The sequence below is a fragment of the Plectropomus leopardus genome, chromosome 3 (genome assembly GCF_026936395.1).
Source record: "Plectropomus leopardus strain MGB_pleo_1.0 chromosome 3, ASM2693639v1, whole genome shotgun sequence".
NCBI lineage: Eukaryota > Metazoa > Chordata > Actinopteri > Perciformes > Serranidae > Plectropomus > Plectropomus leopardus.
The window spans coordinates 37,793,165-37,808,929 of record NC_142178.1 but is presented as its reverse complement, the minus strand read 5'-3'; the positions used below and the strand labels follow the sequence as shown (position 1 = coordinate 37,808,929).

The 15,765-nt window shown below is 38.4% G+C and overlaps 1 protein-coding gene across 1 annotated transcript; it reads right to left on the bottom strand.

Annotated features, from left to right (window-relative positions):
• Positions 1-458: 458 nt before the first annotated feature.
• LOC121942542 (mitoferrin-2-like) lies at positions 459-14,739 on the bottom strand. Its single transcript, XM_042485778.2, has 4 exons — positions 14,244-14,739; positions 6,979-7,207; positions 6,158-6,214; positions 459-4,256 (listed from the first exon to the last, which is right to left on the bottom strand). Exons 1-4 carry the CDS (start codon positions 14,583-14,585, stop codon positions 3,673-3,675), a joined length of 1,212 nt encoding a protein of 403 aa, XP_042341712.2. The 5' UTR covers positions 14,586-14,739; the 3' UTR covers positions 459-3,672.
• Between the last annotated feature and the right edge of the window lie 1,026 nt (positions 14,740-15,765).

Sequence of the window (15,765 nt, the reverse complement as noted above, 5' to 3'; positions counted from 1 at the left end):
ATGTAAATCATTATGGAAGAGGTCTGATCTTTGAAGAGTTGGCCATCATTCCTTTTGGGTTGTCATAACATTGCAGAGATCTGTGCACACTAACTAACAGATTTGTCAGTGCGGGTCATGCCTGCGTCAGCGACTCCTGCTGGTTGGTTGTGACGCCTGCGGCATTAAAGCTGCGCTGGTCGTCTTGCACGTGTCGTCTCAGCATCTGCAGAAACGTCTGGTCGCACTGAAACTTTCCAAACAGCTCGGCCCTAATAGAAAGCTTCAAGCGGAGAGAAATTGTTAAACATTAGATGACAAACTACAAGCACCACTGTGGCAAAATAAAACAGGGAATTTTGAGAAAGCTAAAGGGAAAGATGTTTTCTGATTCACCTGCAGACATATATCAGACTTAAGGGGGAAAAAAGGTCACCACGTGGAAGGAAAGGAGTGAAAAAGGAAGACAAGAAGACAAATTGTAATTTCTCTCAGCGCTTTGAGAGCCAGCACCAAGAGAAGACCCTGCTTCTGCGAGGAGCTGCCTTAGCGAGTTTATTTACAATTCACAAAATACAGGTGTCGCTCTCAAACAGTGTTCAAGCATTTCACATTAGTGCCGTCATTCGACAAAACCACAAGTTCCTCTCCTGCGTCTCCCTCTAATGCTCTCAGTCTTTGGTTTCCCAATTTTGAAACTTGGCTTCACATGAGCAAACACTCCTACAATCATTTTTTTAAATACTCTTTACCCATTCAATAATTTTCCACTCTCACATGGTCTGTCTGAATTTGAAATAATCCAGTTTTTTTTCTTTGTTGCTACCTTCCAGGGGAGGATTTCTGCAGGCTTTCTACAAAAACCTGAATTTACAAGCTTAGTCTTGATAAAACTCTTCAGTTTCATATTTGTATAGTTCAATGTAACTTTAAAACTTAGCTGGTTAGAGTTTGGGTTCATCTATATTTGTCCATATATATATTTTATGTACAATTTCATCCTCTTTTATGGCTTCAAAACGCTATATTACATCTCTATCTGAGGATCTCATTGTAGTAGTTGTGCGTTGGATGTATGGCGGCTAACTGAAGGCATGTGCACACGTAAAGTTATTCTGTGTATTTGTTCAAATGTTACTTTTTTAAATCCTAACAATGATGAAGTTTCTATTAAGTGCTTGAATGCTGTTTAAAAAAAAAACAAAACAAAATAAAACTAAACATAAAAGTGATTGTCAAAGGTGAATACTCATGCTGTTTCTGTTCATTCTCCATGAGATTTTTGCTCTAAAACAACACATAAGCACTGTTTTTCTTGTTTGTAATGCTTACATTTTGCTTTAGAACAAAAATCTAATATCAAATGTACCAGCATGAGTCTACAAACCTAACATTAATGTGTCCATCACCCTACTGGCTGCATCCGGAGACGATCTGCAGCCTTAAATTGTGCGTGAATTCGAAAGCAACCGGTGCAAAAATACTGATGTGACAACATGAAAACTTGATGCAAAAGCCTGTTTCATACTGAGAAGTTTTACTGTCTGATGCTGACCAGAAAAAGAAATCAAATTATTTTGACCCACTTTTATATTATGTTACTGCATTTTACTCTGAAGGACAACGCAAAGTGGATCACTCAGTTAGGCCTGTCACAATAATTACGTTACTAACTTAAAAAACGGAAATGACATCTGCCGTTTTATTTGTGTGAGTGTATCCCCCTTTTAATTATCATATATCCCCTCTCTAAATTCGGATGTTTTCTCAGATCTGAACAGGCAGAATATATCTTGAGTTTTTCCTCAGCTGCAGTTTGAGGTGTCGCAAGATGAATCATTGATCAGTAGATCCTGTCACAGCTGATCAGACTAATGGATGAGATCAGCAGCTGCAGTGGAGGCAAGAAAAAGCAAACTTTAAGACCAAGCTCAATGAATGGTTGAGTTTCATTTTTGCTGCTGCTTGTCTGTGTTCGGTGTGCTGCAACAGCATATATATATATATATATATATATATATATATATATATATATATATATATATATATATATATATATATATATATATATATATATATGTATATCAACAGTACTTCTGCTGAATGGTCCAGCTCCTTCAATATAAAATCAATACGCTGCAGCAGATGTTTTAATTGTGGCAAATCACCACAAATAAATGGATATGTGGGGAAATCCTGCATTTCAAAGACAATTTGGAGCTACTTCTTTACAAAGGTACAATAATTTCATCTGAACTTTCTTGTATTTTAACTACTTTTTAAAAATATGCTTTATATTTTTTGTATTCAAATTCCAATGTCTGAATATTCTTCATAAAATTGCTGTTTGAAAGGGTGTATTTTTATGATTATGGTATTATAATATAATAGTGACATAAAATGGTCTATCGACAAAAATATGGATTATCGAAATTATTTTTCGTCCCACAAAAGTAGTTATTGTGACAGGCCTGAGTTGAGTTTAAGTCGCCGCTGAGCTCTGTGGCACTCATCCAGTCCCTGTAAAAACACACACACACACACACACACACACACACACACACACACACACACACACACACACACACACACAAACACACACACACACACACACACACACACACACACACACACACACACACGCCTGCTCCACTGTTAAATCCTTGAGTATTTTTCAATCCAAAACTAATTTAGAATTTTAAGTTATTCCTTTTCTTTCAAAATAAATCGTCTTTAATATATTTTTGCTCCTTCCTCTGAGTGGAGTGTTACTTTACATCACAAGTTTTATTAAATTAATTTTATATTGCTGATTCTGTAACCTCCACGAGTTTGTCCAGTTGTTAAATGTTTGAGCTGTGCGCCCCCCTGTGGTCAGAATATGGTAGTTCATACTTTCCAAAAGTGCAACATGTGCAGTGAAGAGAGAGACGTTAACCCAGTTCTTAAATTCATTTTTTTTTGTTTTGGCGCTGTACTCAAAAACACTGGATTGCAAGCATGAGGTTAAAGTACTGAATTTCAAATCAGTTTCAAGTGTAGGATTTCTAGCCCTTTTTTATCCATTTGTGGGGTTTGTATAAAAAATGCTACAATTTCTACACAGTTCATTTAAAGTGAATGTTAACACCCTCAAATTAAAGCTCTAAATCAGCACTTTAACATCAGTTATTTTTAATCCAACGCACTTGAGTTCAGAGCCAAAACAAACAGTCTAAAATGCACTAAAGGTGGTTGATGAGATGCGAGCATTTCTTTGTTTAAATGGCAAAATTCAACTTTGCTTTATAAATAAGAAGCTTTTTGAAAGCCAATACAGGGAGCCTTTCAAATTGAACACTAGTGAAAAATAGTTAAAGCATTGCAATTTAGGGAATCACGACTTCCTGTCAGCCATCTAAAGGCTCTTTTCTTACCAATGCGCACTGAGGGATATTTTGTCAACCCCACATAAAATAAGTAAAGTATTCCTGACAAGCTGTTCTCTAAAGTTGTACGTTCCCTCCCCTGCTATTAACTAGATCCGACCGCGCTTCATAGATCTCAGTAAACAAAATAAAAAGTTTGCTCAAAGAATCTAAAATTCTGGAGCTTTTCAAACCTTTAGATGTTTAGTGATCAATACCGATAACCGTGTTCGGTACGGTGCAATAACCCTTTGTGTTGCCAATACTCGATCCTACTGCCAGGTGGTCATTTGTCGCCGTCACGATCTCCACGCAGCCGCCTCTCGTGCTGGCGCTTGGTGATGATGTATTTGAAGAACTCGTAGACGGACCAGCTGATGGCTGTGGAGGGCATCTGGTAGATGATCCGGGCTTGGACGCCTTTAAAGAAGGCCGGCATGCCTCCCATTCTGTACACCGTCCGAAATGCCTCGCCAAGACCAGAGATGTGGCGGCTGCCGGTGGCGGCGGCTGCACCAACCGCTCCGGCCGCTGCAGCCTCGGCCTGGATCACATGTATGGTCTGAGCCTCCTGAGTGTTGAGGAGGGTCTTGCAGACGTCGAGAGGAGTGGTGGCAGCGGCGGCCAGAGCTCCGGCCAGCGCGCCCGACACAACGTGAGAGGAAGGGTTGTACTGTCTGTGGGGGTTGAGGAGCTCCTGGAGGTACTCGTAGGTCATGAAGTGGAGCGCCTGGAACGGTATGTTCATGGTCAGCTGGGTGGTGTAGCTTCGGTAGAAAGCGGCCGGGCCGTCGTGCCTCAACAAAGAGCCCACACAGTCAAGCACGCCACGGTACGGAGAGTTAAACATCTGCATTCTCTGTTTCACAACTGAGGAGGGAAAAGAGGGGAAAAACCCAATTACATATTTTACAAGATTCAACATGGGACTGAAATAAAGGGACACTAGAAAGAAAGGGAAGAGTAACCAAGTGTTGCGTCAAAGACATTTTCTTCTTAATACAATAAATAGCAACAACGAGTTGAACACAAACAAAAAATGAAAACCTGTTAAACAGAATCATTAAAAGCCAAATTCTTTAACATAGAAGAATAGAAACATAACGACTCCTTTAATCATATTTAATAAGCCTTTCGTTCATCAGAATGTGCTTCTTGTCGTCTTAGGGGACGATCACACAGAGACGCGTTGCTAGAAAAGCCTCGCCAGCAAAACCACTGTTCCCTGGGGTACAGCGCACCTGTCGGGTGCTCCTCTCTTGCTGCTGAGTGATGTGTTTTTTCTGACAATTTTGGGGCACGCATAAAAGTTAAAAATATTTTCAACTTTTTAGCTCAAGGTGCAGAGTCGCACCACTCGTCAGTGTCAATTTTTGACCAGATGCGTGATGCGTCTCGATGTGATCAGCCCCTTATCCATCCATCCATCCATCCATCCATCCATCCATCCATCCATCCATCCATCCATCCATCCATCTATCTGTCCATGCGTCATCCGTCCATCCATTTATCCATCCATTTGTCCACACATCCGTTTCTGTCTATGCATCCATCCATCCACTCATCCTTTAAGATTCTTTTTAACCCTATTTAAGACGGATCTTGACTCTTTCAAACATCGCTGGTCAGTATCATATCTGTGGTCCCTTGCAGAGGTAAGTTTTATGAAAGAATATGGTTATTTGAGTGAGTTAGGCTAATCTATATTTTACCAACGAGCACATGTAAGTGCAAACTATCAGGTTCAGAGAAAGGTTTTAACATTTCTAACATATGAAATGTGGACTTTTACACAGAAAGGTTTGACTCATTTTGTCACAAAGAAACTAGAAGATGTATAATTTAAACTGTGACACATTTTTCCAGTGAAACAGAATATTTGAGAGGTGCACAGTCACAGAAGAGATTTAAATCAAATCCTTAACATTGGATTTGGAAATGAAAACAAAGGTTTTGCTCCCTGCTATCCAGTCACACACCTCTTCCCATCTCAAGCCTGAATCTCGATTAGCTACAACAACCCACAGACCGTTTATATGACCGGTGTGGCTTGCTGGCCGCCAAGAGTCTCTTGATGGGCCGACCTTTGTAAAAACACCTGAGTGCCGGATGAGTTTAACAACTGCAACTGTTCTACAGAAAGAGAAAAGACGGGATCTTTCGTAAAAATACTCTTGATAATGAATTCTTCGACATAAATCTGGCATATAATGGGAGATAAATGATCAATGAACACGGAGACATTGGATTCAAACCGGGGAAATGAATTTTTCATTGCATAGGGACTTCAGACAATGCAATTACTTTAAAGGCCTATTATTCGTATAATGTACTTAAGACATTAAAAGGACCTGCAGACATCCTGTAAGAATCTTATGTATTTTAAGAAATATTAAGATTACCATTAAATTATGAATAAATTTTGTTAAGGAACTTATTTTTTTCAAATAATGCAAAATATATTAAATCTTTATAAATTACGCATTCTGACTATTTTGTAAAAACAAATTTCAAAGTGAATATGGCTCTGATGGACTGATTTGTTTCTGTAACATTTAGGTTAAAGGCTTTTCAGTGACACATCTCAGAGTCTGCAGCTCCACCAAGTGTCTTGATGGTAGAACAGCACCATCAGAGGGATTTTCTATAAGTCTGTGAACAACAGTAAGTCTTTACTGTGCAGAATGTACGTCGTGTGTGTGTGTGTGTGTGTGTGTGTGTGTGTGTGTGTGTCAGGTGGGCTAATAGAGGCAAAGAACAGGAGGTGTTACCTTCGGCTGGGTTCATGGTGGCGTCGTGCAGCACTGTGGCCATGCAGCCCGCCACGCCTGCAGAACAGAGAAAACAGCGGAGGAAGTTAAAGCCTCAACCACAACAACCTTCTCGCTTATAAACAAACTGAGAATCACTGTATCACTTTGTGCACAAAACGTGCTTTTTCAAAATCAGGCTTTAAAAATTATTATATATTATTATTTTCTACTTTCATTTAGTGAATTATTTTAACCAACATCAGTTCCAAATATAAATATTTTTTTTCATTCATTTTAATAATTTAAATCCTTTAAATTGCAGGTTTTTGTCATGATGCCACTACGTTATTAGATTTAAAATACACAAAAAATGAACTATTTTCAATATGCTTTATGCAAAGTGGATTTTTTCTTTTATCACAGTCTGAGATATGTCAATGATTAGCAGCAACATTGACTGTTACAGTGAACCTAGTGGAAAAAGCAGGCCTTTTTTCCATATTTCAAATATGGTAAAAAAAATGTAAATGGCAGAAATTACAAATTCCAAGGCAAAAGCCCAGACGACACCCAGAAATAATACAATGCATGTTTTTATGCTTTTCTTGGCTGTGGAATCAAAAATTACAGTTTGAATTGGATTCAATGGCACATTTTTTGCACTTAACAATATGAATGTAACAATTTTGTTAACACAGTGTATTTTAGACTTTTTGTAGGAGCTGAGCTGGAAATTGCAGGATTAAACAAAAATACACAATCTTGTCAAAATCTATGCCAAAAGATGCATGAACACAGCCAAAATTATCAAAAAATGAGGAATGAAAAGCACATCTTACCATTTGCAAAGTGGCTGTTGGTTCCGGGATGAATGGCATCACTTAGCGTGAACTTGATCTTTTCGTAACAGGCAAAGTAGAGCGCATGGGCAGGCCCCGCCCCCACCGCCAGCACATTTACACCTCGGATTGGCCGCCACACGCCCTCGGTCCGCACAATCTGCCGCAGGGCGTCCATCACGTTCCTGTAGCGCGCTCCGGGCTCGGGGTGCAGGCTCTGCATGCGAGTCTGTGAGAGAAACAAGCACACATAAAAATAACATTTTAATCCAAATTATTTCCACAGAGAATCTGCAAAGTTCTCATAATAATTCAAAACTTTTTAATTCTTTTGACATGCGTCTGATGTTCTTACAGAATGAGAACAGAACAATTTGCATTTTCAAACATATTCATATTATTGCATACAGTTTGCATACAGAGTTATATTATTGCATACAGAGTTTGAATAACATGCATATCAAAACTCAGGATGTCAAGTGTCCTGATATTTCTTATACAAGATGATTGATAATGAAAACAGTAGACAAAACAAGCTTGAAAACCACAACAGGAAGCAGTTTCACCACTGTTTCACCACAGTGTGTCCCAATTTCAAGTAGTTTGTGTCCCTGAAGAGTCTACATCTCGGTCTGACAACAAGAACTTCAGCCCACACATTTAAGATGTTTACGACTTTGATTTCAAACTTAGACACAAGCGACTGCAGTCAAGGTCGCCAGCCACAGACCACACGAGAACTGCGAGTGGTGTACGCAGGCAGGAAGTGGTGCATAACAAAACGCAGCCTACCACTTGCATTGCTCAGATAAGAAGTAGTGTTTGCTAATGAACAAGGAACATCAGTGAATCTGTGCATGGCTGAATGAAGCCACCAAATACCAGAGCTAAGAACAAAACCCAGAATCTCCAAACCAAGATGGCGCAATCTTAAAATTTTTCATAACGGCAAGTAAATTGCCCCTGCCTACACCCTCCCCACAGGGTAAATAATTACAGCAGAGGAGGGAGAACGGCTGCCTCCCGAAAGCTTAGTGCACGGACTTTCCTGCGCCCCGCTTCTGGGAAATAGTAACTCACATGGAATGTGCCCAGTCATCCAGGATATGAGCTGTGTATTCAAGTCTGGTGGTATTTTGTCTTTTTTAGGTTTTGGAGGGCCAAGCGGGGAGATTGCTTAATCCAAGAGCCAGACAGCTCCACCAAAACCAGAGTCAGGTGTCAGTGAATAAATAACAAAACAGAGGGCTTGGCGTTAATGCCACTTTTTCACATGGTAACCCAGTATCTTGACATAAATCTTATTTAGACTCTGGGGAAGTACAGCAGCCAAAGCTTGCATGCAAACAAGACAGCTGGAGCTATTTTAAAGCTGCATTTGTCAAGATATAAAAATCACGAGGACCTCAGTCATGCAAATGACTGCTAAAAGGCAAATATCGGGATGGAGTTATTGACTCATGAATGTGGCATATGGTGTTACGTATTACGAATTGCCAAGGGGAGGTGAAGGAGTCCATGTTAAATATATGTAGTGTTTGACGCCACAACATCTGAACAGGAGTTGTTTTCACCTTTGGTAGCTGTGGTGATTTCTGTGCCTTCAAAAGGTACTTTGCATTATTACTTTATTTTGTGGATTACTAGTATTTCCGTTACAGTTCTACTGCATGTTCTCTGTGTCTCTAAAAGGGATACTTCACCCTTGTGGGAGTGACCACATATGAGGGATTTCTAGGAGGTGATAGTCCATGAATCCACAGAGGAATTGTGGATTCAAAACTTCTGGAAGATCCACTCAACGTTTGAAGAGTTATGAAATGCAATAACAGCTCTTGTGGCTCCTGCTGCATCATGAGGGAGCCAGTTCCTACCAACAAGTGCATCATGTGACCTATTAAGGCCAAAAAAGTGTTTCCACTGAAATAGGGCAAAATATATCTTTTTTTGAATCGACTGAAATACCACCTTACGCAAGCGTAAAAACTTTTTTGCCATAAATGGGTATTTTTTCAAAACTGACATGTTTCCTTTAGGCGGATTTTATATTAGCAATTTAAAATTGCACAGTTTGAGGGTAAATGGAAACGTGCCTGTTGTGGGTAGAAACTGTCCTCCATCTAACCAGTGCCTTGTTTCCAGATTATGTAATTTATGTCATTTGGCAGCATTTTGTTGGCTCTTGGGGCTGTTGATGGAACTTCAGTCTGCACTTCTGCATTTTCGTATTGCCCACCAACCTCCACCACCACTTACTCAAAGAGTATATAGCTGATCAAATATAAAGCAAGATTCTGTTACGGAGTTGCGTATGTATTGCCTCAGATGTTTTCAGAAACATTAGCTTACCGCATAACTGTAATACCAGAACTGGTTGGCCGCCATTTTTTCACACAGACCTGCCCACATTACTTTTCTCTGTTTTTTTCTGTTTATGTTGCACCAATTTCAAAGACATTTGCATTTTTCTACTGCATAGACAGCCTAGTTTCATGTGAGGGCCTTCTTTATTTTGGTGAAATACTTCTTTTGGTTTGCAATTGGCCTGCAGGATGACAGACACTAACATCTGCAACTAAATATTAATCTTCAACCTGGCAACCACAGCTGGCTCAAACCTCACTTAGTAACAAAAGATCTTTGATTTGACTGGATGGCGAAGGAGTAATACTGTTAACATATACTGTCCACGCAGCCTGCAGAGCTGCAGTTTGTCTCTGCGCTCAAGTTGGTCAAGCAAGTCTCATGAGTGAAATAACAGATATCATTCGCTGGGTCATTGCCATTACAAGGACAGTGCCAGTGTTTTATTTTTATCTTTGTACCAAATGTCGTTCATCTTTCTCTTTAATATTATTCCTGTTGGTGTCTCACCACTATTTGAGAAAATGACTATTTCATAGTAAGACGAAACTTACAATGAACAATTTTATATTAAACATCCCATTATTCTTTGCTATCACACTGTTACGGGAAGCAACAAACCAATCTACAAGGAAGTAGATCTGTAACATGCATGTGTCTTTACAGACATCATCGTCACGCCCATGTCCTGGAATTTGACGTGTCATTGCTGTCATTGCGGAGAAAACAATTTATTTCCTGCCAAGTTTGAAACAGTGAGGCCTAAGTCTGTATTTTCTATTTGTGATGAAAAATGTTTCTTTCTGTCTAGTTATGTCTAGCAGATCAGTGTTTTGTAAGTGGTACGACACACCTGCTGCTTATCAGTCAGTAATAGAAACACAGGTGTTTGCTTACTCTACTATAGGACATTAAGGAACAGGACATCTTGTTAAAATATGTTTAAGTATGGTTTATAATGTTATAAGAGTTGTTTTAGCCATGCACTAATACCCTGAAAGAGGGCATTTTAAGTGTGTGTTTGACCAAAATCTGGTTGATAAAAAGTAAATGATTAACACTGTTTCAACATGGAAAAAACGATTTATAAATACAGGGTACCAACACATAACATTTAACAATGAATTTTCAAAACCTTTCAGTAGCATTTGACCCAATTTCCACGGCTTTATTTAAGTACTGGCTGTCAACATTACCATGACAATGATATCAAATAGGAAAATTATTATGTTTAAGGTTTAATCTCAGGTTAGGGTCACTATAACAATCTCAAAATAGATTATATTCTACCAAACTAAAATTTTATTGATGAAGAACATCAGCAATAGATGTGAGTGCAATTTCACATGTATTTGAATTCTAAAATTAGTCTGCTATTAGAGGTGCAACTCTGTAAAAGACTTTCAAGAAATGAGGAAATAGACTTTGAAATTTGTGAAAAGAACAAACAAGACGTAGATAGAAATGTTGGTCAACCTGCTGTGAAGCAACAAGGAACTAAGACTGTAAAAAATTGAGAAATCTTGGGATAAAGGAAGCTGACCACAAAACGATGCTGTCATTAAAAAAAATATATATAGCACACTTCCTCCTATTTCAACAGCGTGGCTGATACAGGCAGCTACAGTATGGACTGAGGCGTGGACTGAAAAATTATGGGAGAACAGACCAATAAAAAATGTCTTCTCCTAAACTGCAGTCACATTTCTTAATTTTGTGCTAATTTAAATCCAGTCCATGGCAACCATTTACAAGACAAACAAAACATCAACCAAGTAGGTTCTTGTTTGACCAAGATTTCATAACCTGCCATCCTTTGATGGCTGGTCCTTAGCTTGAAGTCAGGAGTACAGGTTAAATTGTTCCTAATTTTTCAAAAATGTGGAACTCATGTTAACGTTTGTGTATGGCAAGATGTTTTAACATACAATGATGTTCCTTAACTACCAACATTACAATCCGCATATAAACTAATGCTTTTTTGACAAGTTCTTGTGTGATGTTTTAAAATGCCATTATTTATCTATTACAATAGGACAAATAACATAAATTCAATATATCTTAATTTAAACTTTTGATAATCAGAAATAAGTTTTCTATCCAAGTAGAAAGTAATATTTTCAGCCCCATAACAAGGCAACCTGCTGAGCATAATGTGACTGATGCAACAGTCTGCAATGGGAACTGGCCTTGTGAATAATGGAGTGATCAGGTTAGAGGCCATTTTGCCAAAAAGTGCTATGAACCGGAGGAGCTTATCATTTAGGAATTTGTAGAGAACAAGAGCATTGTTAGATTGACCAATGAGAACCATTTGTTCTTTATCTTCTGATACAACACGAGGAACTGAACAACAGTCTGGATTACAGAGTACCAATGTGTGCCAATGTCCTAAGAGCGACCAGCTGTAGACACCAAGAATAATTTGCATTTGGCATAAATAACTGCTTCTAACCCTTGAAACCTGAATAATTTGGCTTGATTTCTTCAATAAACATGGGAAGAGGGCAGCGAGCAACTTAACAGAATTGGCCAAAAAATTAACAAGACATTACTAAAAAGTTACTTGAAAATTAAATTAAAATAGGCAACAAGGAAAAGAAAAGAAAAACAAAAAAGGAAGGAAAAAAATGACCTCACTTTTTTTTCCTGTAACATATTTCTAAATATACAATTATGAGAATCATAAATATAGTTTTCTGGATATTTTCAATCATTTTTTGATACTATCAATAATTCTGCCAAGCTTATTTTTAGATTATTTTGTCTGCGGGACATTTCTTGCCAAGTTGCTCATAATGTTTTTTCCTTTGTTTTTGAAAGAAATCAAACCAATGTTCTCATATTTCAGATGTTAAAGGGACTGATAGTTTTGACAAGTCATTCGCCATTCCAGTTTGTGGGTCTTTGTAGTGAAAACTGGGTTATAGCCTCAGTGCAATAGCTTTTAGGGAAAAAAAACTCCAGGGTTGAGTTATGTTTCAGGTTCAATCGTTGCAAGATTGGAGAGTTAACTTTCAAAGTCCAAAAAGAGTGGTTAGTTTGAGTTGCTCATATTCAGGCCAAATAAAAGGTTCCTCATTTGACACAGAGTATCTGTGTTGCAATTGTGTACAGTCTGTGCCAATATGCTTATCTATATAGAATAGTGTTTTCATAATCAGTGTACAGGAAATTAATGTCCTTCTCTGTTTTGTACAACAGGAAATAACTAACATAAACGTACACATAAGCAAACCTCTTCCAAGAAATTTTTTTCCCCTCTCTCTTTTTTCCCCCCACTTGTATGCTCTTCAATTTTTGTTGTATGCTGCATTATGGGGACAGTGTATTTGTACACTACACTCTAAATAAAATGAATTTATTCTGCATCACAAGATATTTTATGTATTTATTATTGTAGTCTTTCTGCAGTGTAAGCATGCTGCATACTCTTTTTTAGGAAATAGTACATATCGTGTAACTCAAGAACATGAACTGTCATGGTTGGGTAATCATTAAACTATCCAGCTGTGTCATCTATATTGGTTTACAGTACATGTACACACGCAAATATGACTGATTGATAAGAAAATGGTGTATCACACACCCCTCTGCTAAGCCATGGTATGTTATTTCAAAGAATTTATCCATTTATACTGTCAGCCACTGATCCAGTGACTCATGACCCATCAATGTTAATTATTTACTAGTATTTCTTCACTGTGGACTTTCCACATGACATCTTTTGACAGTTTGGAAAACTAAATTCTCAGTGTTGTCCTGTAATCATAATAAAATAATAATGCATCTTTGTTAAGATGACCTATGCTAACTTGTTTAGTTTGTCTAGATGAGGTTTAGATGCTGAACCTCTTTTTCCACCTAGTGCACACAGCAAATGCTAAATCCTTGTTATTTCAGCTTTTGGCAGGTCTTACTTTACCAATACTTCCAGTAGCAGAATGTTACTAAGTACATTTACTCAAGTTTAGTGCCCAAATACAAATTTAAGGTACATGTACTTAAAAAACTTTTGTGCCACTTTATACTTTTACTTACTACTACTTCACTACATTAATCTGACAGCGTTAGTTACTAGTTAATTTATGACTTATGGTTTTTGTATAAAAAAGTTTATAAATTATAACATTTTATGATAAATTAATCTACCCAAAAATGTATACAAAACAGATATGAGATATTCTTACCTGATAATGCTAAGTTTTACCTACGTAACATTTATAAAGCTGGACTTTTACTGTCATTGGAGCATTTTCAGTGTGGTATTAGGACTATTGTTTAATTACGGGAACTGAATACTTCCTGCACCACTAAATATTGCCAAAAACTAATTATTATGTGTTTAAAAAGTGGTAGGACTCGAAATAAAAAAGCACTTACAATGTCGCTCTCAAACGCTAGTGACATGTGGCCATGTCTGATTGAATTACAACTGTGAAATCTGAGATTTATGATGCCACTGAAGAGCAGGAGAGAGACATGTCATTTAAGGTTGTGTCCGATAACGGAATCATCGCATGAGCTGTAAGCGGTAGCAGGCTAGTGCATGTAGCATGTTAGCTAAAATGAGATAATAAGCACCTGACAGTTTATTATTACACAACCGTCTACTAAAATGAGAGCTGAACTGCGACACACACATATCCAGTCATGTATGAATTTTCACTCTTACCACATTTAGTTGCGTTATTTCCTTGTTTAGGTAACGTTGGTTAGTTAACTGACCTCTGTTAGCAAGGTTACCCCGCTGTTAGCTTTTAGCCTACTCGAGCTCAGGCTTGTGTTCGGGCCTAGCTGTTACGTTAGCTCTGCGCTTAAATAGCCGCTCAGTGTGACATAAACAGGGCCTGGACGCGTTTCTAGATAAGCAGAATATTGAATATTTGTGTTTTTAATACCTTGACACAGTCGACTGGGTACATAAGGCAGTGCTCCATGATTCCAGCCACGGCTCCTGCCAGCATGTGAGTGCTGGTGGCTGCTCCCTGAGGCAGCCCCTCATAGTCTATTTCTGGCTCCACGGAGGTCGAGGTCTCCGGAGTTGCTCGAAGCAGCACCGGGGAAAAGTCCTGCTCCCCTGCCATTCTCGGTGAAAGAGACCCAACAAATCCTCCCGTTGCATCCAGAAGCCTGCCGCCCAGCCATCGAAACTCTGCCCCGGCTGCAGCGCCCGAAACCCGGCTGTCAACGCTCGGTGTTTCCACGGACGTTCGCCGGGACAAGAAGCCGTCCGCTTCCATAAAGAGTTTAGTCCGTGCAAAATATTCGAGTCGACGACTTCGGCGACCCGCCTGTTGGTGTTCCCGGTAGTTTAATTAGTTTCCCAGCCGACCGGAGAGAGTTGGCGGGTCGCTGCTTCTGCGCGGCAGGCAGCTGAGGAGAGTCCGGGAAGCGGGTGTCCGAGCAGGTGTGTTTGTCAGTGAGTCACACATAACAGCTGAAGCTGATTGGACAGACTGCCTGTCAATCACCAACATTCGCTTTCCATTGGTCAGTTTTTCCTCTAAATAAGGCGGGCACATTGAAGTGATTTTGTAACATCGGGATATCACATGCATGTTCGGGAAGGCTATTAACCCTTAAACACCTGAGCAAATTGGCTTGATTTCTTTCTCAAATGCATGAGAGGATGAAGGCAATGAGCAACAAAAAACAAACGAACAAACAAAAAAAACGGCCAAAACATTAGCAGAAAATTTGTATACAGTTACATGAAAATTACCAGAAAATATAAGCGACAAAGAAAGGGAAAAAAAACTTTTAAAAAGTGCTATTTTAAAAAAAAAAAAAAAAAGAGAGAGAAAAAGAAAAATATATTTAAGATGTTTTATTTTGTAGAATAACAAATGTTCTAATAGTATAATAATAACAATAATATACACACGCACATGCAGAAAGTATAAGAACGCTAATACTGTGTAAAATAAATTGAATCATGAAGTTTATATTCTCTGTAAATGAAAGCGAAAATAACTAAACTGCAGAATTTGAGAAATCATCTGCAACATGTTGCTATGTTTCCACAGGGTGGCGTATGTTGCTTTCAGGTGCCATCCGAGATACCATCAAGTAGTATGAAATCCTGATTCAAATTTTCAAACTTTGTATAGGCAAAGACACGGTCATATTATGCCTAAATGTGTGGTTTTTAATGCTGATTACATATAGTCTATACTATGGAATCATATTTACATATGCAAAATTTGTAGCTTATTTAGTTGCCTTTAGGTGCTATGCTTTTGTTCTTTAATGGCATAAAATCTGAATATATCTTATAAATGACAAAAAAAGATAAAAATGCATAGTTGAATAAAATCTGAATATATATATTAAATTACGAAAAAGTCAGCAATGCATCGTGGAATAAATTCTGAGTATATTGTAAATGACAAAAAAGGCCAAAGTGCGTCATGGAATAAA